Raw genomic sequence first — 26406 nt, forward strand, 5'->3', positions numbered from 1 at the left:
CTCGGGTGTTCGAATATCTGGCCGTTTACTGTGCAGCAGAGGTGTGAGTCGCGGAGACAACACGCGTTATAATTCAGCCGCGCTAATATTGCTCATATTCGGAAGAGATACCAGGATCATGGCAAATTTCCCAATGCGGCCGGCCGTATATATTTTCGTATCTCCGTCGTTTCCCCGGTACTAGTCGGAGACAAGACCTCGGTAATAACGAGTGCCGCAGATAGGGCGTCCTCGAGCTTCTCACCAAGAGTAGCTTTCTTATGGATCCAGTAAATTCTAGACAATTTCAAGCTCTCTTTAATAAATAGGGATCAAGCTTCGTCCCTCGAATAATGTTGCGGTCCGCTAATAAGAGATTAATTATCAATTCGACCAATATCGAAGACATCAAGTACTGTCTCGCAGGATCCACTTACATCTATTACCGCACAAGGTATCCAAGTTAACTATGGTTTAGCTTTGACGCAAATAACTTTGTAGTTGGGCCTACTTACTCCCTATAATCATAAGGAGTCTGGGTCAGCTTTCAATTCAGTCAAGATAACCCTATCTCTAGGCGGCCCTTTTACAGCATCTACTCCACAAGCCATATATATTTCCTCTCATTTAAAGCCCACCGTAGTCAAAATGCGTTCGGCAAAGAAGGTTAGAGACTGAAATGCATTTGTCCACTAGCTAGATCCAAACCTCAATTTAGTTGAAACTTGTATTAAAATTAGACATTTCTACCTGATCTGTGAAGTTTTATCCTGGCCAGGGGTCGGAAACTATGACAAACCTTAATGTGCGAGATTGTGGACCCAAGCCCAGTCATTTGTTTCAAAAAGACTGGCATACTTACAGGCCTTCGCTAAATTTGAAGCTGTATGGCTATATGATACCTAAAAAGCTTAAACCAAACCTTAGCCCTAAAGGTGAGAGAGACTCGGATTAATCCCAAGGTTTGGGAGAAAACCTACCTAGAGATCTATTTCTTATTAGGTGGCGGCAAGCATACGTATCAATGGTGCCCAGGTAGATGTATTTTTCTACTATTTCAAACCTCGATCAAATTGTATTCGATATCCCTGTTTCCTATCTTATACCAAACTTCACCCTACAAGAATAGATTCATTATCTCCAAAAAAAATGTCCGAACTATTTGGAAGCCAAGAAGTGAAGCCAGCCTCCGACTATCACGCTTCTCCAGAATACCACTTATGCGAGTCGAGCCCGGATGTACTCACCTCTGTCATCGAAAACGAGCGTACTGTCCGGTTAGCACTGGAACAACTTGCAAGACTGGAGACAGAACGCGAGAAGTTGGATAAGACTCACGCTACTATGGACGACGGCGATATCCTGCTAGCGATAGACTACCTTGAAAAGTTATTTCCGATACTAAAACAGGGGTCGCCGTTGATTGAAACGCTACCAAATGTTCTCAAAGAACGCATTGAACACCCCGAAATCTACCACGCGTTTGGAAGACTCTCTGACAGTGAGTTCGACCGAGCTTATGCTTCTTTGAAGCAGAACCCCAAACGCCAGGTGCGAAGAGAGTTAGCCCAGAGCACTCACAATCACGATGACTACTTTTGCTCTTTTGGGCGGTTCCTTGAGTCCTCGAAGGTGGGTAACATGAATGGGAAACTTGGCCAAAGCCCTCCATCCTATGATATGGCGGCTATTGTTCGGAAGGCGAATTATAGTGCTCCCGCAAAGCCCCCTCGGAGTTTTGTTAAGAAATTTTGGAAATATTTAGCTCGGCTTGAATGGTTAGGGAAATGAGGTTTCACTAAGAGTGATCTTCGTTGCATGAGACTACTGAAAATTCCTGTTTATTCGGCTTGAAATAGTCGTGGACTTTCGATATCAATCGATTTGCTTGGTGAAACTCCTAATGCTGTCTAGATGAAAACACTTCTCTCACCCCGTGTGCGAAGCTATATGTAAATTAGACACTAGAGCCCTATTTCCTCGAAGTTTTACTACCTAGGTGCGTAGATTTCTTTAGTACGATGTAGTTACTTTATTCAATATATTACTTCTAGTAATTGTCCTTAAATTCCATCGCGGAATTATTTCTTTTATAAGTTTTTACCATTATAGACGTTATGTCATTGGAAAAGGACGATCATAAAATTAACAGGAGCCAAAGGCAAGAGATATCTTAAAGACAACTAAGAGATGAATGAGAAAACTACTTATATCAAGGGAATTTTAGCACCTGATCTCTACAAGGTCTCGTATCAGCTCAATTAGGGTCTACCAAGAGATCTCAGCCTGCGCAGGGGGTCTAAATTGAACGGTAAAATGCATTTTTTCAAGATGAAGCTGCCTGGCGGCAGTATGTATTTAGGCATGGTCACCTCCGAAGAGGGCCAACCAAAGAAAAATAAAATTAAACAATACAGAAAACAAAAACAACATAACAACGAAAGGTAGAAACAATAGCCTCTTTCCCCTCCCTCTCATCTCACTGAGCTCCTCAGAGAGAAGACAAGGATAAAATAACAGAGAAACTCCGTCGTCTTGGCATGATCTCAGCATACCAAGCCAGCAATCGCAGCGGGCTGCTCATCCTCAAGCCCCTCTTTCATCCCGTGGGCGCTGTTGCGCACCACGGTATTGATACTGGCCAATTTTGTGCAGTTCAGCTTCCTCAAAATTCATTTCTTCGCCTCTTTCTTCTCCGGCGTTGTTGAGAGCGCGGGTGCCACAGGAGGCGGATGAGATTCGACCTCATCCCCTACGGGGAACTCCTCGTGGACCTCGTTGGGCTGCTCGCCCACACCAACTTCTTGGAGGCTAGTTCGCCATACATTAGCCTCTCTGCATTCATAGTCAAAGATCCGCCAATGTAGTTTCCAGAAGAACCATGGTATACCACTTACGGTGTATCCTCAACAATTGTGAGTTTTCAGGCAGATGAGTTAAGAAGTAAGCGTGATTAAAATTAAAGAGAAGTCAAAAAATACCCCTTATATAATAGTGGATGTATAGTAAATATTAGCGTGAAGATTACGGTATATTCAGTATGATATTTTACCTCTTCTTTTACCTCTTTTATTTACCTAAAAAATATATCCAACTGTTGGCATTTCCACGAATTAGAGGAAGCATCAATGCTTATAACAAGTTTCACCCACTTGCGCACGGTCCTAGGCGCCACATACTACAACAACGTGCAAGTGTTCCTGAATAAACTGCGTGCACAGGTCCCGCAATACGGGATCACGCAGAAATATGGCTGAGGGAGCAATGTTTCAGTGCACCTGTACCCCCTTGGTCGGCTTACCATGTAAGACGGAAGCTGAAGATCCTAGAAAACCTGAACGTGTTCGTAGTCCCGAGATTGTTGTTCATTTAATGGAGGTAATGCCTCGGGTTGGTATCCTTTCTCTCACAGTCATACCCTAATGTTCGCCTTGATGCTACAAAGGGCAAAGTAGGCGGAGAAACCAGAAACCAGGATATTAGAAAGTGCCAAATAAGGAAGCGAGTTTTGGGAAACCCAAAATTTCAGGCATACATGGAATCATTGCCACTAAAATGAACACGATCAAAGGTTATATCCCTGTCACTTCTTCTTCCCTCCGTCAACATGTCTGATCAACTCTTGGACCACATGTTCACCCATTGCAGCCAGACTTGGCACTGCCATGATTTCCAGAACACTAATGTTCAACCCCAAAGATGCTTTCAACCAGGAACGCATCTCAACCGCGGCAAGACTGTCCAGTCCGACATCGACGAGGGAGCGTGAGACGTCGATCTCGGAATCATCGTCAACTGGTTTCATGAGAAGGTCAAATACCCATTTTGCGATCTCGGTAGCAACAAACCCAGCCGCTGTTGGCTCAGTAAGAATGCTTGAGTCTGAAGCAGCTGAAGAGACAAAGTATCGGAGTTTATCCGCCGATGTTCTTTTCTCGGTAGGTGCATTTTCAGCGGAACTGCCAAAGTAGGCCACGAGGCGACTATCAAGCAACATTTTATTTCCATTCGGATTGCTGAATATGCCGACAGTGTCTCTGAGCCCTGTGATAAACTGCGCTGGATTCGCGTAACAGCTGTCCCCGTGGCTCTTCGGTCCGGGACCATGAGAGATTGAAACTATTATAGCGTTAAACAAATCCTTTTGGCTCATGCGAGCACATTCAAGCAACTTCAGGTTGTCCAAAATCGTTGGATTATCGGCCACATGTCCAATACCCTGGACAGCACCAATGTTAATGACAGAGGCTGGCAGTTGGGACCGATGGCGAAATTGCACAAATGCATCCATAAATGTGTTCGCGGCGGCGTAATTGGCCTGTCCGGGTATTCCAAGAATGCCACCCATCGAGCTGAAAAGGAGGAAGAAATCAAGTTTCATGTCCAAGCTCGCTTCGTGCAGATTCCATGTACCTTGAATCTTTGGTCCAGTGGAAAGATTCCATTCATCTAGTGTCATCTTAAGCAGTGATTCGTCTTGCAACACCATAGACATATTGAAAATTCCTTTCAAGTTGGAGGTGGATAATATAGCCTTCTGGACGTCCAGTAAGTTGGAGACACTTCCCTTGACGGCTGTGATGGAGCAACCCTGATCTTCTAGTTCACGGAAGAGATCTTTGTTAGACTTTGCATCCGCGGTCCGAGATAGGAAGGCCAGATGCCTAGCACCATGCTCAACCATCCATCGAGCCACCCCACTGCCCAACCCCCCGAGTCCTCCTACAAGAAGGTAGGACGCATCGGCTAGGAAGCTCATGGCGGAGTGAGAAATTGCCTGAATAGGTGTATCCTGCGATCTGAAAGAAAGCCTGAGCTTGCCGATATTTTGACCGGTCTGAATGTATGCGAAGCATTGTTTGACATCATTGGCAGCGAATGTCTTCACTGGGGTAATAGGCTGAATATGACCCCGTGTGTAAAGATCCATAATTGTGTTCAATAACCTGGAAGATAATTATGTCAGTTTCCCACAATTTCAACCCTTTTATAGGACCTGGGCATGATCATGTACCGTTTGCTTTCTTCGGGCCTGGACTCAATGTAGTCGATGATGTCGATTGCGATGTAACTCATGTTCGGAGGGAAGACGCTTATTGGCAGCTGCCCCTGATTGATTGCAGTCGATGTGGCAAGGTTTACCAACTTACCAAACCTAGCCACGCATTTACAAGAAGCCTGCAACAAGTCTCCAGAAAGCGAATTCAACACCAGATCCACTCCGTGCCCATTCGTCAACATCATGATAGCGTCTAAAAACGACGAATCACAAGAGTTGGAGATGTGATCTCGGGGGATACCAAGCGACGTGGTCAGGTACTCTACTTTCTCTTCGCTACTGACCGTGGCGTAGATGGTTGCTCCAATCATTTGACTGATTTGGATCGCAGCAAGGCCTACACCCTCCGAGGCAGAATGGATGAGAATGGTCTGCACGTACCATTAGTCAAATATCTTCCCAAAGTCGATACTCACATACCTGGCTCTTTTGCAATTGTCCGATGTCACAAATTCCGTGAAGAACAGTGGCAAACGCAAGCGGCATGGTGGCTGCATCTTCCAAAGACAGAAAGTCAGGAATTTTGATGCACCGTGACGCTGGAAGTATGGTAGATGTCACAAAGATTCCAGGGCCAAACGCAGCTACTCGATCACCGGGACAAAGATCCCGAACTTGTGCACCAACTCGGAGGACAATTCCAGCGGCCTCAAGACCCATCACTGTACTAGGTAGTTCCAAAATGCCCAAAGAGATCATTATGTCCTTGGCTTATTAGATTCCTCCTTGAAGATAGAATTGGGTGCATACCTTGAGGTTGACACCAGTGGTGTCCACCTTTATCTCAACTTCGTCATCTTTCAATGACTGCTTTTGCTGTCCGGGATAGGCAGTCCATGTTAAAGAATCAACAAGCCCAGAAGTTCCAAGCACAAGGGATAGTCGCGAGTTCTTGATGTCTATATCCGCTTCTTGAATCCGCTTCAATTCGTCTTGGACAGAGAACGGAAATATACGTCCAACATGAATAATCCCTTCCCGAATGGCATATTCGTATTCGGGATAGATATCGTCCCCATGGAACCGGCCATTAAACGTTTCAAAAACGTCAATGACAAGCCCGATGCCAGTGTATTTGAGAACGTCCACCTCACATGTCGCGAAGTCAATACCAAACTCGGAGCGCACCGTGCGTGCAACACCGACAGCAGGCGAAAACCTAGGATCCTCGCAGTCCATTTGAATCGATCGGGTGACCCACAGGGCTCCGGAATGTGATCGCTGCAGTTCACGTAAGAAGGACTGGAAGGTGGAGAGCTTGCTAGTGCTGAGGTTGTTGAAAAATGGAGATACTGTGTCAAGAAGAATAATGAAATCTTCTTCATCTGGCAAAGACTGATCAATTCCCTGGATCCTGACGGTGTAACCTCTAGAACGCAACTGCTTCTGCATTTGCATTGCAATTTCGGATGATGTTATATCAGATAGCAACGTGATATCTCTTTTCAATGGGGAAACAGGGACCAATGAGCTGCTTGCAAGCATGAATGCAAGGTTATGAAGTGGCGGTGTTGCATCAAACGCAACATCGTCAAGACCGCTGAAACCAGTAGCCTTCAGTGCCTTATCCCATCGATCAGGAGAGATATACGGCTCGTCTGCTCTTCCATCCGAATCGCCTGCCCACCAACCGGGCAGAACTCCGACGATGAAATTAGTGAATTTGGCATCGCCACACAGTTCCTCTAACAATAGCTTGCCTCGTGAATGAAGGAGCTTGCGGACGTTGGTAAGTGTTTCATGGAGAACTGGAGTAGCGTGCAAGACATTCGCTGCAATGATCAGATCAAAGGATTCAGCCTCGAAACCCTGATCCAGGGGGTCTTTGGTAATGTCGAGTGTTTTGAAGACTATGCTTGAATAGGATTGGAACCGGTCTTTCGCTGCTGGGAAAAAGGCCGCAGAAATATCCGTAAAGGTATATGTCGAGTACTTGGTCTGAGAAAGAATCTTTGCTGTCGTTCCCCCTGTGCCTGCCCCGATTTCAAGAATTCGCTGTTGCGGCTGGTAATGGCCAAGAAAACCAAAGAATGGAGCACGATCAACCTGATTGAGATAGTTGTAAAGTTCATATAGAGTATTGTCACCCATGAGAACTTCCAAAGCATCGATTTTGCCTTTGCATATCGGAACAATGTTGTCCAATACTTTCATCATTGCTTTGGCACAAGGTGCTGCCGAAGTATGTAGAATTTGGTCAACCAATAATTCTATGCTTTCCTCGGAGGTTGATTTGGGCTGTCTGTGGAGCCAGTCTTGGTATTTGCGCAGGTGCGTAATACTTGAAGACACGCCCTGGGCGTCAAGACGGACGAGCGCTTGTTCAACGCACGACTTAGTTAAACTGTTCAATAAAATTGTGTTTTCCTCCCAATTTTCTGGCGGGCGAATGAGGTCAGCCAAGTTCAGAAATTTAAGAATTGGTACCCAGTGTAGTCTTGCTCCAGCCTTGGAGTCACTCTCTGCAGATATAGCCTGGTTCGCACCGAGGGGTCGAAGAACCATGTCTTTCATTCGCAACGAAAGAGACCCATCAGAGCCAGAAGCCCCACCATGAATGAGTATTCTGTCTTTTTTGGACACATCAGCCCGCAGAGTTACATCCAGGTCTGACGCACAGTCGCCAATATTGAGTTCTCCAATACTTGTTGGAACAGGCAACGAGTCAACCTGCCAATCAAGCCCTTTGTAGATTGCACCGTACACGAGGTGGAAAGCGGAATCCAATACTGTAGGATGTACTGGATAGTATGTCGACCAATTCCCTCTAGATACAATCTTTCCGGACACAGTGTTGCTGTTGGTTGAGCAGGATTGGCTTTCAATTCCTTGAAATGAGGGTCCAAAGTCAACGCCACCACGTCTGAGTGTTTTGTACCAGCCAGAGACGTTGATATCGCGAGAGAGCCTTTGTTTCTGTGTGTTCGCAATTGAAGGTAGGCCATGCCCTTGAATAACCTCCCCATAGCAGTGCTCGATCCATTTCACGCCATTGTGTGAACTAATGGTAAAGCTGTACCATTTATCCTGACGATGTCTGCGCAGGGATGTCACAATCTCTGTGGGATTTGACTCGTTCAAGATCATTGCTATATCCAAGCCCATGCTGCGGACGGTGAATCCGGACAAAACTGCACCAATCTGTCTCACGGCCTCTCCAGCCATCATGATATAGCCAGCAGCTGGAAAGACGATGTTTCCCGAGACTTTGTGGTCTCGAAGCCATGGCACATGATCTAGATAAAGTACATTTCTCCAACAGGGCTCATTGTCTGTGCTATCAACCACTCGAGTTCCCAGAATTTCGTGTTTTGGTTGTTTTCGGAATAGCCATTCTTGATTTTGGCGTGGTTTATATAGACTTGAGTAGTTGTGTTGCCATGGATAAGTCGGTACATCCGTAAGAACCCTGGCATTTCTATCCGGATTCGTGAGGAGGTCGAAATCGAGGGGTTGCCTGTGCGAGTACAACTGACCAACGGCGGAGAGAAAAGATTCTGCGCAGTTCTTTGAACGAACCAGACAAGCAACATAAGGATGAATTATTTGTACTTGATCAAGTGTTTGACGAATTGGGCCAGCGAGAGTGGAGTGAGGCGAAACCTCTAGGAATAATAGCTGGCGACTTTTCTGCCCGGTGACAATATTGTTGAGAGCGCCGTGGAACAGAACAGGAGACTCGAGATTCGTTTGCCAGTACTTGGATCCCACAGCATCTCCTTCACTCAGCATATCACCAGTGACTGTTGAGAAGAAGTGCGCAGTCTGGTGTTTTGGCTTGGCCACACTATCGAGAACGGGATCAATGAATGAATGATACATGTCTCCCACGGGTTTCATATGATCTGAGTGATAGGCAGTATCGCTCTTGAGTCGCCGAACCAGAATTTCTGGTCGAGCTGAAGATATCACCTGCATCACTTGCTCCACTTGATCGACATCACCAGAGATAGTGACGCTAGACGGAGAGTTTTCGCACGCGACGACCACCCCTGGTCTCAAGAATTGATCGATTTCGTGTCTGCCCGTCCCAACTGCCGCCATACAGCCGGCCTGTGTCACCTTTCCTGCGGCAATACCACGGTAAAAGGCCAAAATCAAAGCCTGGCTTGCAGTGAGTCTGCCTGCAGCGTAGGCTGCGGCAAGCTCCCCGGAAGAATGGCCAATGACAGCATAGGGCTTGATGTTCAGCTCTAAAAGGGTATCAACAAGTGCGATTTGAATTGCGGTGCATATCGGTTGTGAATAAGATGATAGATAAAGCTGGCTTGTCTCATTTTCCTTAGAGATTTCATCTATGATTGACCATGCAGGGGCGTTGGGCAGGCTCTGCAAGACGCTATCCATTTCCAAAAGTGACCTTCGAAAGGTGGCATTGCTCTTGAAAAGTTCAACACCCATGCCTGGCCATTGAGCGCCCTGTCCCGCAAATACCATGACAATATCTGGGGAATTCTGCGAGGTCTTTCCGAATGAGGTTGTGGTAACCGACATATCATCGCGTACAATGGACGCAGCCCGGAACGGCAGATGTTCCCGTCTTGCACCCATTGTATACGCAAGATCACGCAGAGAGTCAGGTTTATCTGTCAAATAGGTAAGATTTTGCTGAATCATTGCCTCGAGTGAATCCTGAGTATTGGCTGAAAACAAGAGCAATCGTGGTACTAGCTCTTGCTTTTCGATCAATCCTGAGCTTGATGGAGTGAAGTTCTCGGCAGACTCAATCACAACATGAGCATTGACACCGCCCATTCCGAAGCTATTTACACTGGCTCTGACGCAGCGGCCTTGGGGCCATGGGGTTGCCTCCACTGGGACGGTTATTTTCTGAGCCTCAAACGCGATCTTGGGGTTTGGGGTATTGAACTTTATGTTGGGTGGAATGGTGCGGTTCTCAACAGCCAAGACTGCCTTGATCAAAGAGGTGAGACCCGATGCACCTTCAGAATGCCCAACATTGGGCTTGACGGACCCAATGAACAATCCCGTATCCCCACCAAACGTATTTGCAACTGCCGCAACCTCTATAGGGTCGCCGACAGTGGTACCGGTGCCATGGCATTCCACAAACGCAGTCTGGGACAGGTTACTGATGCCAGCAGCTTGATAAGCTTTCCGAATGACATCCTCCTGGGCATCTGGACTGGGGACCGTAAACCCTGCAGATTTTCCATCCGAGTTCGTCGCAGTGCCCCTAATAACGGCCCGTATAGGGTTTCCATCTCGTATCGCGTCTTTCAATGGCTTGATGTATACGGCATTGACTGCCTCCCCACGACCATATCCATCGGCGTCCGCATCAAATGACTTAGATGATCCATCGGCAGACAGTACGCCCTTTGCCGTCATGATCATAGTCATTGTGGGAGTCAGAATGAGGTTGAAGCCAGCAACAATAGCGGCTGAGCAGTCCCCTCTTTCAATCGATAAACATGCGGAGTGGAGTGCGACAATTGATGACGAGCAGGCTGTTCGAATACTCAGACTTGGACCGTGGAGGTCGTACTCGTACGAGACTCGATTTGGGATGGCAAAGTCACCCCCAACCATAAGAGGATATTTAGCCGATGTTTGATGATCGTGCGTAAGACTTTCAGTCCAATCATCGCCAAATGAGCCCACAAAACATCCAATATCTCTTCCACGGTAATTAACTTCTCCGGCGCTTTCGAAACACTCTCGAACGACCTCTAGCAGCTGACGCTGACAAGGATCAATGTATTCTAGTTCGAGCTTTGTAAAGCTGAAGAAGCTGGTGTCAAGGGTTCCCAGGTCGACGGATTCATCAAGAAAGTACCCATACTCGGATTTTGAAGTCCCGTGGTTTCCTGATTTGGAATGGTAGCTTGAAGCGTTGTACCGAGTATTGGGAACTCGTGATCTTGCATCTCGCTTGGCAAGAAGAAATTCCCAGAGCTGAGCATCATTGGAAATTCCCCCTGGTAGTCTCAAGGCCATACCGCAGATGGCCATTGGAGTAGAGGTACCAGACAAAGAATCACACATCTAGAGGCCCAGATATTTAGCATGACAGAAGATAATCTCCATTCGACTATACGTACGCTGGTGGACATGTTGTCTGATGGTGCAGACAATTCCATTAGGTTTCTTGTTTTTTGGGGGTATTTTTTGGTGTTTATTTGGAGGCGTTCTTAGAATGATTGAAGTGAAAGAAGTGCAATGGGCTTAGTACATGTAAAGAGTTATTCTCGAGGAAAATAAGAAAAGGCAATCTGGACCGGATGTTGTCTTTCGTAAAGCTTAATGATATAATGCCGCTGAGCTCTATGGAACAAGTATATATTTCGATTATATCCTATTCGGGATTTGATATTTATCCATGCTCGCCACTCCTAACTACTACCCATGTGGATATGTAGACATCGTCAGACATCAAGAAGATGTTCCAATGATGCAAGAAACCAGTATCTCATAGACCGCCACCATGATTTTTTCCAGTGACTCAACTCGATATAGTAATTGATATCGGAACAGTACTCTCCTAGTTCCACATGCAGCCACGAAATCAAGAAATACCTGTTCGATGGTATCGTAATTTTACCGGGTATTCGATACGCTAGAATCTCATATATGCAAGCTGCCTGTAACCACGCATCCTTTCCTTTTCAGCCTATGATCATCCTATCCGTGCCACCTGCCATGGTTGAAGGCCCGATACCCGTCAGCCTTTTCTCCACTTTTTCCACTCCCATCGGACCAATGATCGGATCAATGATCGGGAAATCTCCCGAACCACCCCGGTTCGACCCTCTTTTTAGGGCGATGAAGGGACCCAAGAACTTGATGAGAAAGAGGTCTACTGATGATGAAAAACAGATGGGAAATGGATTATTAACTCCGACGAGGATGATAATAAAAGAAGAAGGCTACGAATTCATTGAAACGGGGAAAGAGGCTCCCAGCCACACGTGACTCGTCACCTGTCCGATATGTATGTCTGTTCTCTGCAAGAAGCGAAAGACCGAACGTGTCGCCAAAAGCTCTGGTTGAAAGCTGTTCAGAGCCTTTTGATCTGAGCAGTAAGGTTCGGACCATTTTACCGTCATTACCCTGTCATCAAGAAGCTACTGTAGCTGGGAGTGACGTGGACAAACGCCACCATGTCACTGTCTGCCCATTGGTCAGTTCGTACATATATCCTTCGCTTGTGCAGCCACTGAAAATCGAACTTGATAATTAGTTGTTAGTTAGTAGATAGGAGCCATATAAGCGCTCCCATATGAAATCTTCGACCCCTCCCGAAACTGCAGTTAGGTAATTGCCTATGCACAACAAATTTAGATGCCCCGCCCCTTTTTGTTCTAGTTTCAAGGTAAAGTGGATACATAATTCCCATAATTTGATCGATTGGTAAGAGACTTTTTGTGCAATGATGAGATTTAGTCCCACAGTTTGGAGGTGAAGATAGATAATTTATTGCTGCTCCAACACTTCAATACACAAAGTATCTTCAATCCCTATATCAACTTCTTTCTCAAAGGGCTGGCTAAATAACCTATTAACTTTTAAGAGGGGTACAACGCGTTAATTCACGGCTTGCATGGAACCTTAACCAAAGAGAGTCGTATGCAGAGATGACACAGGGTCCACTGGGAGTAATTCGTTTTATGGTAAATAAAATACGCAGAAGGGCATTCAAAAACTAAAGATAAGGTAAAACTTAAGAAAAACGGTAACTTTGATGAAATAAGATAATAATATTTTTCTGTCGAACATGAATACTGTGCTTAGCTTGATGAGACAAGATCTGGGACTCCAAGATCGGTGGGAGCTGCAGTATGCTCTGCTGATGAAGAAGTGAATACCTAATCTGATACTGGGGGCTCATTCCAAAAGGTACCTCAGGCGGACCTGGGTTCATCTCCCACCACCTCTATACTCAGAGTCTATTTACCCTTCACGTTTTCCAATAAATATAGACAATTACAGCAGTCCAGACCCTCGAAACTGCCTGGAGATAGTGATAAAGCTAAATTCATACTTCTGTTATTTTCAAACCGTATCCCAAGCAGCATTGCGATGACACCGATTCGTATTACATCAACTAACAGATCTTATTGAAACACCCATGGACCAGGCTACTTGCTTTCACGCACAGACTTCATCATGCTCGGCTGCAGTAATAGAACCCCATTGTCATCAGCAGTGGCGGACGTGCTGTGGGGGTAGAATGCATCATCGCAAAGGTAACACCTGACGCTGATACGACATACATTTGGGCTGGAAGGTGTGATGCCAGACCGCTCAATTTGAAAGTCATATGAAGGTATCTTGTTGGTCTTTGCTCAGAAGCAACCACACATTAGTCGTACTTAGAGTCCACCGACGTAGATGATTTTCCTGATCTTCGCGCCATTTCCTTGATATGTGGAAAGATAGGAAAATTGTCGACCAATGTAAGACCAGTAGGTCATGTACACTTGTCTTTGTCTAACTGGAGGCTTTCCGCTTGGGGGCACCCTGGCAAACGTATTGACCTTACATCATAGAACAACTGACGGAGACCTGTGCTATGATGGATCTTTGGGAAGTCGAAGTATTTGGCAACCCTTTGCCCACTCGTTAATGATAGCAATCAGCTCCATCACGCTTCCCAATGCCTACAAAGTTCCAAGTAATTGTGATAGGCGGCTCTATCGCTGGCCTAACCTTGGCCCACTGCCTCGATCACGCGGGGATCGACTACATAATTCTAGAAAAACAGAAGCACAGTGAAGCAATACCAGGAGCCTTCATTACAGTTGCACCCAACGGAGCTCGAATTCTTGACCAACTAGGACTGTACGATGCTGTGAAAACAGTCAGTCAGCCTACCAGATTGGCCCATGTTAGCTATCTTGACGGGTCTGTCCTCAAACAACAGTGGCCGATCTATGTCGAGCAAAGGTGTGTAGAGCGGTATTTCTTGTTACTCTCGGGTCCTGATACTTTTTTATGCAGGTTAGGATATCCTTTCTGTACTATGACTCGCCAACAGTTAATGTACCTTCTGATGACGAAGTTAAAAGACAAGTCAAAGGTCTATTTGAACAAAAAAGTGGTTAGTATCCACACAGAAGATTCAGTGATATCTGTATCGACGGCGGATGGCGGTAAATACTATGGAGATCTGGTTGTGGGTGCAGATGGTGTTCACAGCATCACCCGCTCGGAAATGTGGCGAATTGCCAATATTCAACGACCAGGTCTCATCACCGGTGACATGACCAGTAGGTTCTCTTCCTATTCAATCCATCTTATGTGGATATACTAGAGCATAACTGATCATGATGTGAGTAGGAATGTTTGCAGATTATAGATGCGTTTTCGGTACCTCAGACCCAGTTCCTGGTATCATACCGGGAGAACAAATCATGAAATGTCATGATGGATTAACCATTATCATATTTGGGGGAAAGGATGGCTTGATTGGTTGGTGTGCAGTCCAAAGATTAGATAAAACGCACCGATATCCAAATATCCCACGGTATCTACAAGCTGATGCTGTTTCCTTGTGCGAACGGCTCACGAATCTCCCAATCCGGAATGATCTGAGATTCGGTAATATATGGGATAGAAGGAAGTCAGTTGTGATGACCGCTCTGGAGGAGGGTCTTCTACAAACATGGAATTACGGTCGTATCGTTTGCATTGGTGACAGTGTCAATAAAGTAATGTCTTGTACTTTCACCCCCCACAGGCTGTGATTTCTAACATCATGATTCTAGACAGCTCCAACGATGGGGCAAGGTGCTAATATTGCAATCGAGAGCGCCGCCGCCTTAGCAAATGGGTTGCACGGTTTACTCCAGACAAGCCCCGACCAGAGTCCTTCCGATGAAACGATAATCAGGATACTTGACGCCCTCTCTCATACCGTTTACTTGCGATTCAGAACTATGAGCGGATTTTGCCAAACTGGAACTCGTGTCCTTGCGCGAGAAGGGATCGTTTATACTTTTCTTGGACGGTACATCCTTCTTCGGTCCGACCATCTCATAGGCCTTTGGTTGTCTAAAATCCTGGCAGCGGGTGTTACACTTGAATACTTGCCACCAACTATAATGCGACAGAGTCACACCCAAGGACATAATGACCGGCTTTATAAGAATTTCTCTATCTTTGCTTTATTTTCAGTTGCGCTTTTGTGGATAACAACCAAGGTATTTTTTACATAGGACGGGAAAAAATCATAACTGTTGCTCATTTCTCAATATTTCAAGCGTCAACACTGCCAAGTTTTAGTTTCTGATATTATTTTCTCTTTTTTTACAACTCTGGTTCTCGGGAACTGCTTCTTGAAACTCCCGATCAACAACCAATGAAGATCCTTCTGAATCAACCGTGATATCAATCAATCAATCAATCAATCAAAGTTCAATTAACCTGATGCGGCCTAACTAGTATCAACCATGATGTCATTGGGAGATTCTAAACAAAGCAAGTCCCATGGGTATGAGGAATTTCGACTTGAAAATCATAAACGGCTTGTGTTATCCGAGCATTGTCTACTGTTATATAGAGCTTTAATGTCATAAAATATCATAAAATCAAGTCACATACCTAATATCTGGTTTAAATTTATATACAGGGTTATAATCAACAATTTCTATCAATTTGTATTAGAGATTCAGCTCTACCGCCAGATTGAATTCTTTTGATGATTTCGTATATCAAAGCTTCTTTCTTGGGCAAATTTCCCTGGGAATCACAGCAGGCTTCAATTCAAAGAGGTTTCATCTGCAAATGTCTGTCCCTTGCAAAGTCAAGCTTCTTCGTGCGTCAACCTCGGGGTTCCAGCCACACAACCCAATCAATCATCTTTCTGCATCCATAAAGACTGCTCCGAAATCTTGTTCTTCTTGGCAAGAACCCCCACTGAGGCAGCAAATGGCCCAACAAAAATTGTCTGCAAGATCATTGTCAGAACAAGCTTTGTGTAGCCAACTTGCACTTTTGCCTGATGACATTCATGGATGTATAGAGACACACTCCAGAGAATCGACGCGAGAACTCCGATGATATAGTCCCACTGCCACATGAAAAAAACGAGCTCTGTTGTCGAGGAAGTGACTGGATTATTCCATGACAGACATGGGATAAACATCCTCTTCAAGGCTGATAAGCTTGTGGCAAGGATTGGTCCACCCTCTTGATTGATGACTATAGTCGCAACTATGGGCAGCATATGAAAGAGTGAGACGGAGATGAAAGTGGATGTATACAGGTAATCCAAGCTTCCTTTGACAGAAGGTGCTGTATATCTCTTTCCTATGCATATTCTCTTTGGGAATATGATTGCTGCTGCTATCCAGAACGGGGAGGTGCTCATCAACATGATTGCATGCTGTTTGAGACTCGGAGAAAGCGCCATGGATGCCGGGAGCACCAATGAAAGCATTGGCGCGTAGAACAATGGTATCATCCAGACTTGCATCTCGTACAAAACCTGTGGGCTATGCTTAGGGCTGTCTCTGCTCTGTTGAAGTGGTCTGACTGGAAAATAGTTGAGGGCAAGGTACGCAGGCATGCATACGAGTGAACCTGCAATCATGGTAGGGCAACCTAGAAGGAATATCCTGCAATAGTTAGCATGGCTTGAATGGAAGAGTAATTTTATCAAGGAACATTCTAAGTACCCCTTTGCAACTTCGTCCCGCGACTTTGTTCGATTGTTCTCGATTGCGCTCATCATCCAGATTCCTGCCATGCTTCCAAGAAACCCAGCCATGTGCAAGTTCTCAACAGCAACTCCAGTATCACTGGTCAAAGTATATGCTAGCAAGAAAGGTGACAACGCCTTGTCCAGAAGTGAGATGCCGGAATAGTTGGCTCCTACGAACTCCTTGCGCTGGGACTCATAGATCAGCAACCAAAGAGAGCCACAAAGTAGAGGTACTATCCACATGGCCCAAATTCCAAACAGAGATAGACATAGCAGAACGTATTTGACAACTTGAGTCATGATGAAAAGATCTTTTGATAGCAGGTGTTTCAGCTTGGTAGATTCCAATATCAAAATCAGCTAGGATATTGTGATGAAATAATCTGCATCTAGCATATAAGGAGAGTGACTTGATTACGTATTTCAAATGAGCATCGAGCACAATTCGTATTTGTACCACTGTAGGCAGTGCATTATCAATACCTTCGCAGTGCTCATGATGCTACAGGTAACCCATGGATGATGTCAAATTCTCCGCACTTCATCTCAGGATACTTTCCCGATAGACATATCCACAGTAAATTGATTGGATCTGTATATACGTTTACTATCATTCATGTCTGCAATGACAACAAGTCAGTGTCATAAGATTGCCAGGAAATGCGGTGTGTGATGCAAAGTGCACAATGCAAGACTCGTGATCAAGGTTAGGCACATAGCTTACCTACATCTGGTCCTAAGTCACGAAACGACGTTTTGAAAATTTCTTGGTAATATTACACAGAAGGTTATCCTGCAGGAAGTTGAAATATGAGAGTGTGCTATGGACTTGAAACTATGTATTTTATACCCGTTGCAAGGATATCTGTACGCGGAAATTAAATATTAAATACCAGACAAATACCTGTACAGGTTAGTAACAAGGAAAATGCGCCCTCTTGCAGAGTTGGCTCTCGGACTACTAACGTGGATGAAATGACACGGTGTAATTAACGTGCAGTATGCACTCGATCCTGTATTTCGGCGTGGTCTGGTTGGCTACCTCAAACTCCACAATAATGCAGGTGGATCTTCATGCATAGCAAGATGCCTATCATTTGTACGATGAAGATTCGATCTAAGATACTGCAGGTTTCAACTCGTATTTACCGTGTCGTTTATACCAAGACGCAATATCATCCACCAGCATTGCATCTCTGCTGTGGATGTCGCTTGGCCAAGATCGAGGCGCCCTCCCATCTAGACCCGATAGATTGCGCCACTCAATAGTCATGAGGACTGTGCCATGAATTTTGCAAACGAAGGAAGCCGAGACATGCAGAAGAGCGCGTCGTTTCAGGGTCAAAGCATGGAAATTATAGAAGGGTAGTGACGTGAATGATAAGACGTTTTCATTACAACCTTTCTCATAGGTCGATCTGTGACGACCTGCCAATCTTGGCTCAATTCTGAATTGGAAATGTATTTTCAAGGCTGCGTGATGTATTTTATGATCGTCGACTTGCGCAGCTGGTCGTATAGATGAAGGAAATCCCTAGCGGGGGGTCGAAAATGAGGGGCTATCGGTCACTGCACAGGGAAATGGATGAGTCCCTCTCAATGATTCACGGTATAATGCCAAATATCTTTTCGTGATTCACCTTGATATCTCCTCCAAAATATATTTTCTCTTCTGTGGCAGTAACTGGAATTTGTGAAATCGCCTCCTCCAGAGCTGCAATCATGTCCACCACGTATTCTGGCCCGGTGGCTTTTCTTCTGCTCTTATCTGTCCTATGCTGGTGGTTCCTGTCGCCTCGCCCCTCCAAACTATCACTGCCGCCAGGACCGTCACTCCTCAATCCAATGAATCTGCCCAAAAGGGCTGTCTGGCATACATTACATGATATGCACAAGAAGTATGGTCCCATATTCAGTCTGAAGTTAGGGAGCCGGACAGCCATCGTGGTGGGTGATCGTCAAATGATCCATGATCTCTTGACAAAACGCGGAAACAACTACAGCTCCCGGCCCCGTTCCATCCTATCCGACAAGTACCTCACCAAGGGCCTCCAGCCTGGTACAATGGATTACACCCCCATGATGAAGGATATCCGGCGGGGCTATACCCACCTTCTAAATCAACAGAGGTCTCAAGAATATCGACAGATCCAAGACTTGCAAAGCAAACATCTCGTATACAATCTTCTTTCGACCAATGACTTCCCTGCTGCATTCCATACTTTCACAGTCAGCGTTACGGTCGCCCTGATTTATGGTGAAAGTACCAGCGGGGTTGGAGAATTCTCCGAAGATATTGCGCACACGATCGAGTTGATAAAGGCCTTGAAACAGGCACAAACCGGTCTCGCCTCAGCTCTTGCTGATGTCTTTCCTATCTTGGATAGGCTTCCAAGATGTCTTTCGAGATGGAAAGATAGGGCTGAACTGATTCACTCTAACGGAAAACGTGCATATACCAACTCTATGAAGGCTGCCCTCGAACGGGACGTATGGTCTTTTAGCCGCGAGCTGTTTGAGAAAAAGGAGACCCGAGACCTCTCCACTGAACAGCTTTCCTTTGTCATCGGAGATATATTCATGGGTGCCTTGGACACAATTGAGACGACTCTCAAGATATTTGTCATGATATGTTTACTTCATCCAGATACTGTGCATGAAGCACAAAAAGAGCTGGACTCAGTGGTCGGTCGAGAAAGATTACCATCATTCGAGGACAGAAACAGGCTTCCTTATGTCAATGGATTCATTTCTGAAGTCATGCGTTGGCGGCCACTGGTACCTATTGGTGGCCCGCGTGCACCTGACAGGGATGATGAATACATGGGATATTTTATTCCGGCAAAATGCACAATAATTGCAAACCAGTGGGAGCTTGACCACGATCCCAAAACTTTTGATAACCCTGAGTCTTTTCAGCCCGAAAGATGGATCAAGAATCCAAATCTCCCGCTCTCTGTCTTTGGATTTGGAAGAAGAGTGTGCCCAGGGCAAACAGTGGCAATGAACAGTCTGTTCACTACCATCTCCCGCTTATTGTGGGCATATGATATAACTTCCCCAGACAATACGCTCGACAAGGTGAGGGCAGCAGATTACACCGGTAGCTCGGGTGTTTTATACTCTCCAGGGCCCTTTGAGGCCTTGTTGTGCGTGCGAAGCCCCGGACACCAGCAGGTAATCGAAAAAGAATGGGATACGGCGGATAAGGATGTCAACCAAATGCTTGCAGATATCAAGACGAATGCATTTAGCAAGAGCTGAGTCCGTGTATGTTTGTTATTTTTTATGACGGTTCATATGACAGAAAAGGCCCCTTGTTAGATACTATTCAACATAGTATTTAAACATCACTTCATAGGTTTAATCGCTTGTCACACCGGCTAACTGTCTGCCATGGAGAGGCACAAGTGCTAATTGGTGTCGAGTTGATAGATTTTTTTTTTTGGAATGAATGCTGGAAGCCAGTTTAATAGTACTTATATCTCTTTAATTTTTAAAATTTGACTACCCCGTACTCAACAATATCTGTCTCTACCATGCTATCTCGACTAAAAAAGGTTCCTTATGCTGAAGGGCTCCATTAAGACAATCTTTTTCAAGATTAATAGCAAGATTGAGAAAATAATTTTTACAGCAGAACTATCAATTTACATGGCCCAACAGATCGGCGAAAGCCAGACTCCGATGTGGCGACACTGATGAGGGATTTATGACCACAAGTCTAGCCTAAATCTAAAATCCCTGCCTATCTACGTGTCTTCCACTCTTCGACGCTGCATTGAGGTATATCCACGTATTCTGCAGATGACCTTCTGAGCTGCACAATATGGTTTTGCCAATCTGTACCTAAGCTTGTAAAAACCGCCGGTCAGACTTCTATAGTATACAAGGGTTATTCCTGCCTGTTTGAGAGAAGTGCATAAAATACCCAATTGCTGAATTACTTCGTATGCACAGTTTCAATACTAAGTAGTTGGATATAAATAAGTCTTCGCTGGCTCAGCGAAATGTTGACACTCCAAGTACTGGCAATCTCTCATCTTCACTATGGAAAAATTCCCCTTAAGTCCGCTGGATGAATTGGTCCATATGTCATACCCTGGTTTCTTATTCTCCTTCACACCAGAAAAGCCCGAAGATTGTATTTCGGCTCTGCAAAATGCTGTCAAATCTCTACTCCCTGCGCTGCCGTTCCTCGCTGGGGAAGTTATCCCTCGCCCAGGACTACAATCCTCCGGGGTGGAGGGGATAAACAACGTTTCGCATGTCGTCTTGCCCTCTTGTCAAGACCCCGCGCATACCTTTCTGACAGTCAAGCATCACAATACGAGAATGCCTTCCGCTCTACGTTTGGGGGAGCATTCCAGTAGCTCTTCAGCTGATGCCAATGATGATTTGTATCCACTTCCTATATTCCTCCACCCCTCAGAGAAGACCCCGACATTCCGAATGCAAGCAAATATCTTTTTGGATGGCGGTATTGCGCTTGGCTTGAATTTATGTCATCGTGTTCTTGATGGCAAAGCTACTTACAGGATTATTCAACTCTTGGCACAATGCTGTTGTGAGCCGCAAACTAGCTTGGCCCCATTCTCAACCGAGCAGCAGAATGGGTTGAGAAAGGCCATCTTTCTTCATCAGCCAGAGCCAGAAAGCCTACGAGATTTTCCAACTCAAGTCATTGCACCGGAACCTACACCATTGGCGAATCCGCAGCAGAGTTCACAGTTGCCACCGAGCCCCCACACTCGTCGGTTCCTGTTCTCTGCTGCTGCTGTTAAATCCCTTCACAATCGATGCAGCCAAACTATACATACATCATTCGTTTCAAGGGGCGATATCCTTACCTCTGCCGTTTCAATCGCCATAGCAAGGACTCGGACCAAGTTGGGACGAGGTTCTTGCTCAGTCGATATATCCATGGCTGTTGATCTGCGCAACCGACTTTCTTCTCCCATTTCCAAAGACTATCTTGGCAATATGTCAGTCCCAAACTCGCAGAGCTGCCTCAACACTGAGCTAGAAAAGCAAACAGATGACATTTCCCAAGTGGCACATGTGGCTTCTTTGCTACGACAGGGTATCACTTCTATGGATGAAGGGTGGCTTGATAGTTTACTGTCTGATAAAAAGGATAAGGACACAACTTTGGGAGTATTGAACATTGTCCATACTAATCTGCGGGAAATGCCCTTTTATAACTTGGATTTCGGTCCACAGTTTGGTAAAATGACAAATGTCAATGCTTTCTTGGGCCCAGTGGATGGATTGGTCATTATTCATCCTGAACGTACTGGGATTGAGGATCCTGCGTGGGAGGTGCAAATTTCTCTCAATGCTGAAGAGCTCGACTTGTTATCTCGTGATTTTCTGATTGGTCAACTTATGAATTGAAAATAAGGCGCATTGTGTGTTACGAATTGGTCATATCCAGGTACATAACAGAGAAAGCTGGGGTCCATGAGGTAGCTTGCTTTGACAATAGAAATATCTTATTCTCATTTATTGAACGTTTTCGGGATGCTTAGCGGCCCACGAATCAGGAAACTTGCTAGTACCTGGTTTTCCTATCTTGATTAATCAATCAGTCAATCAATCAATCAAAGTTCAATTAACCTGTTGCAGCCTAACTAGGATCGTAATGGCTATGTAGGCGCTTCATCTAGTTGAAGCAAGAACTTATTTGTACGCCTGAAAATGCTAATAGAGAAAAAGAGAGATGGTTCTCACTAAGAGAGATGGTTCTCACTAAGAGAGACTAGGTACCAGTTCGACATAAATATAGATCCTATAACCTAAAAGCAGAAGGAAAGCCTAGTACCTTAGGCATCTAGGTATAAAGAGCGCTCGTAGATGCACTATCTGCTATTCCACTATGTTATCTCTCTCTCCCCCTCGAATCCTATATTACACCAATGGGCCCCGTTTTATCCTCACTTCAGCCTCAATTCCTGCTCATATTAGTTATAGCCGAAGGGTTTTATTCTAATTCAGCACCGCATAGTCGAATAGCGAATCGAGGACCGTAGTCTAAAAGCAGTCAAACTTACAAAGGCAGGCCGAATGTGAGTGGTCCGAATAATAGTTTATATCTAGTTGATACTCGAGTTTCTGGAATGTAAAATAGCGAACGAGCAATCTCTATTTGAAAAAATCCCCGGAGCTAAACAGAATACATGAACCCCATGCCTCTGTTTAGTCCTAGGCAACGGCACGATCCTTAGAAGCAATCTATTGGGGTTATGGAAAGACACAAGTCCGGGAAATACCACTATCTGTATCGGATATTTTCCATGGCAAGTCCAGTAGGATCAAGGCCCAAGGTTTGCCCGTTTGCCCCACTCGATAAATGTGTAGTTAGCCCAACCAACTACTGACCAGTAACAATGTCCTGATATTCTAGATTCACGAAATATCGATGGTCAATAACTACAGAAGCAAAGCTCTCTGTACGCACGGTATTAATTTAATCCCGTGGCGACTTAGACATTACAGTACTTGAGCTAAGCTCAGGGACCTGAAAGGGTTCGGACCAGGTTTAAGCAGCCTGGCCCCAATTTATGAAATTGAAATAAATGATTACTGATATGTTCCCTTAAAGGTCTCAATACTACATGGGTCTAAGGGAGTCTTTGAATTTCGTATCTTATAAGTGTTTCGATGGAGATGGAGATCCGCCTTTCTAAGCGAACATTCCCTCTCATTGGTTAGGTGACAACTTAGAACGATATCCGATGCTTAGATGCTCACCTCCTCTCTTCTAAGGTTCCCTCTCACACACACACACTCTCTCTCTCTCGTGCTGTCGGATTTTACAGCTTCCTTTATTGCTATCTCCGTTTCGTCAAGATACTAAGCTCTCCCCCTCATTTTTTATGTCCAGTCGTGTTATCAATACCTTTAGCCCCATCTTTACACGCGATTCTATTTTACCTACACTATAGAAATATAAGATACTTCCTTTGTCGGGGTATTCCTTGATACATGCTACGACGGTGAGCTTTTAAAGATCTAGGAGGCCCTTACTACCTAGCGACTTTCTATCGAAAGCCTTGACGAGGGGCTCGTAAATGTCAGAACCAGCATGGTTCTTTCAGGGAGACTGCGCCGAACGATACGTGGATATTACCTGACGGAGTGCATTACTTAACTTGGTGGGAGAGCTGACTGCCTCACGGCAGTCATAGTAACCTTTTGGTTCAGTGTGCAACCTGCTAAGCTCTCCTAGTGGGTCGTAACATTGGCAGACCCCAAGGAATAAGATTCGAGTGATCAGAAAGAACAAGACCAGACAGCAACCGAAAATATCATTTCAAATAGAGCACTGCTGTCTAGCCGCCATGGTCAGAATCTAAATAAGACGATGCCGCGATCCAGAAGCCACCACATAACTTATGGTGTGGGAATTCAACGTTGAATCCTCAATTTCTGATCCACTAAGGAAAGCGTTTCTTTATGTCTCGGCCAAAGGGTAGACTTTACATTGATTTCGTGATTAAAGGATACTGGAAGCAGCCCTGGATCAGCGAGTGGGATAGAACTCAATATACCTGAAGTTTCCGCCGCCATCACTACCTAGGTACACATACTTGTGGTTACCTACACCCTATTAATCAACATTTGGTATGATCATAACACTTCCTCTTGAAAATTATGATAACAGCCATTAGCATAGCCCATCGGCCAACATTGGTAAGCTAAAGGGAGCGCCGCCGTCACTCCTTGGGCACCTCAGCGATAACAATGAGCTTTCATTGGCTAATTTCCCCTGTCACTTCGGGGCTCAAACTAGGATGCCGGTGTGCGGTTGCCAAAAGACTGACTTTTTCAGGTGAGGTCCGTAGCCCAATATTGTTTCTAAGCTGACTCGGTTGACGGGCTAACGGCGTTCCGTAGAATCCAATGAATGTTCATCCCCTCCCGCCCCCCACAGACCACACTTTAACATATGTTGATGCTTAACATTCAGAGTGGCTACCTGGATATAATAGTTTCACCGGACAAACGGGTTCAAAATTTAATAGCCAGGGATTGCTTTCGGGGCGTTTCGACGCCGGTTTGAATTGAACGAGCCGTTTTTACGGTACATAGCGCTAGGGAAAGTGGTGTTCCGATGTGGCTTAGAAGTAGTCTCACATTCCGCCCTTCTCAGAACCTACCAAAAATAATCCCGAGATCATTATTTCCGACATTATCCTGCAAGAAAATCTTGAATTCCCGAGAATGAACAAAAGCTGTATCGCCTGTGCGGGATCCAAACTGAAATGCGATCTTGACAAGGATGCTCCCTGTTCACGATGTCTGCATAGGGGCTCGCCATGCGTCAAGGCAGAGCGCAAGAAGCGTTTAAAAAAAGCCAAGGGGACAAGGTCAACCTCATCACTACATGTGGCTAGTGAAAATACGTCTTATCCGAGCGCAGACTCGGAAGCACCAAATGAGCCTCCCATAGGCCTGTCACTTCTGGAGACACCCTTGGCCGATGAACTGGACTTCTTGTCCCAGTTGGCTGACATCGAGAATTCTGTTGATATAAGCTCCTGGTTATGGACATCACAGGCCATTCCTTCGAACTTTGGTGATGCCATTGCCATTCCCTTGCGAAATCCAAACGGCGCTCCGACATATGAGTTGGGAGCTGGGGAATTTGTCTGTCCGGACAATTTTCGATTGCCAGCTGACTATGTGCTAGAGCTTGAAGGTCTAACAAAATTCCCAGTGCAGCGACTTGAGATACTTGCAAGGCTCTTCTTTACTCATTTTTATCCGTACTTTCCTATCTTGCATGTTCCCACATTTTGCTTGGCCTCATCACCGCCTATGCTCGTTCGAGCAATCTGCTTTATCGGCACTGGGTTTGACAGTGATCTCGCATCGATTTCGGATGCGCGGCTATTTTACGAGTCTCTTCCGTCTCAGTTTGCCAAGTGCTGTCTTCATCCTGAAAGACTAGCATCCAACTTTGAAGAATTGCAGGCTCTGGTTCTGTTCCAACTTGCCAGTATGGCAAATGGGAAAAGCACTGAACGGGCTGCGTCGCGGCTATTGCACCCACTCCTGATCGCGGCAGTGCGGCAGGCAGGGCTCCTTAAAATCCATGGAGAGTGTACCAGGGCTACACGAGATGCACATTCATGGCAAGCATGGATTCAAAAGGAGTCAAGGAAGAGACTTTTATGGGGTGTCTACGCAGTAGACTGTTATCAATCACTTCTTTGTGGCAGTAAACCTCATCTCTCGCCGACAGACACGCGAGCCTCTTTTCCCTGTGATGACTCCAGCTGGTACGCTTGTTCTGCCTCACTATGGGCCGGGCTCCCGGCACAAGATCCATCTAGCTGTTTCCTTTCCTCTGTAAAGGAATTGATGGTCGGCAAAGGTCTGTCAGAGTCAAATACAACCAGATTTGGTATGAACCTGCTGGTTTTGGCTATGCATTCACTACTCCTGGAAGCCCAGACATCAATACTGCCTGTTGATCTTTCCGCATTAGAGAAAGCATTAGAGACATGGCAATGCTCATGGGAACAATTTCGAGGGCAACCGCATCATCATCACGAGCTTACTGCAGGATACTTCCTTATCACAAATAGTCTCTATCTATACTACCTAGCCGTCCACTTTTTAAAAAATGGGCGTCCAGTGCTAGATGAGAGAGCTTATTTGGAGAGATCCAGAATCTCTGGGAATCCTTTGA

At 45.4% G+C, this 26406-nt stretch overlaps 7 protein-coding genes across 7 annotated transcripts; 4 read left to right on the plus strand and 3 right to left on the minus strand.

Annotated features, from left to right (window-relative positions):
* Positions 1-1128: 1128 nt before the first annotated feature.
* N7511_002315 (uncharacterized protein) lies at positions 1129-1770 on the plus strand (the record flags this gene model as incomplete). Its single annotated transcript, XM_057124740.1, has 1 exon — positions 1129-1770. The coding sequence occupies one exon, from the start codon at positions 1129-1131 to the stop codon at positions 1768-1770; it is 642 nt and encodes a 213-aa protein (XP_056986899.1).
* A 1792-nt stretch (positions 1771-3562) lies between these two features.
* On the minus strand, positions 3563-11115 carry N7511_002316 (type I polyketide synthase; the record flags this gene model as incomplete). The annotated part of the gene is made up of 5 exons (XM_057124741.1): positions 3563-4925; positions 4994-5409; positions 5459-5743; positions 5789-11047; positions 11104-11115. The coding sequence occupies 5 exons, from the start codon at positions 11113-11115 to the stop codon at positions 3563-3565; spliced, it is 7335 nt and encodes a 2444-aa protein (XP_056986900.1).
* Positions 11116-13658: 2543 nt separating this feature from the next.
* Positions 13659-15219, plus strand: N7511_002317 (FAD-dependent oxidoreductase; the record flags this gene model as incomplete). The annotated part of the gene is made up of 3 exons (XM_057124742.1): positions 13659-14271; positions 14354-14712; positions 14770-15219. The coding sequence occupies 3 exons, from the start codon at positions 13659-13661 to the stop codon at positions 15217-15219; spliced, it is 1422 nt and encodes a 473-aa protein (XP_056986901.1).
* A 1284-nt stretch (positions 15220-16503) lies between these two features.
* N7511_002318 (uncharacterized protein) lies at positions 16504-17006 on the minus strand (the record flags this gene model as incomplete). Its single annotated transcript, XM_057124743.1, has 2 exons — positions 16504-16537; positions 16681-17006. 2 exons carry the CDS (start codon positions 17004-17006, stop codon positions 16504-16506), a joined length of 360 nt encoding a protein of 119 aa, XP_056986902.1.
* Positions 17007-18428: 1422 nt separating this feature from the next.
* Positions 18429-19970, plus strand: N7511_002319 (cytochrome P450; the record flags this gene model as incomplete). Its single annotated transcript, XM_057124744.1, has 1 exon — positions 18429-19970. One exon carries the CDS (start codon positions 18429-18431, stop codon positions 19968-19970), a length of 1542 nt encoding a protein of 513 aa, XP_056986903.1.
* Positions 19971-20756: 786 nt separating this feature from the next.
* Positions 20757-22103, plus strand: N7511_002320 (uncharacterized protein; the record flags this gene model as incomplete). Its single annotated transcript, XM_057124745.1, has 1 exon — positions 20757-22103. One exon carries the CDS (start codon positions 20757-20759, stop codon positions 22101-22103), a length of 1347 nt encoding a protein of 448 aa, XP_056986904.1.
* A 3014-nt stretch (positions 22104-25117) lies between these two features.
* On the minus strand, positions 25118-25297 carry N7511_002321 (uncharacterized protein; the record flags this gene model as incomplete). The annotated part of the gene is made up of 1 exon (XM_057124746.1): positions 25118-25297. The coding sequence occupies one exon, from the start codon at positions 25295-25297 to the stop codon at positions 25118-25120; it is 180 nt and encodes a 59-aa protein (XP_056986905.1).
* Between the last annotated feature and the right edge of the window lie 1109 nt (positions 25298-26406).

This window comes from Penicillium nucicola (genome assembly GCF_028828085.1).
Source record: "Penicillium nucicola strain IBT 29836 chromosome Unknown utg000002l, whole genome shotgun sequence".
NCBI classification, from domain to species: Eukaryota; Fungi; Ascomycota; class Eurotiomycetes; order Eurotiales; family Aspergillaceae; genus Penicillium; species Penicillium nucicola.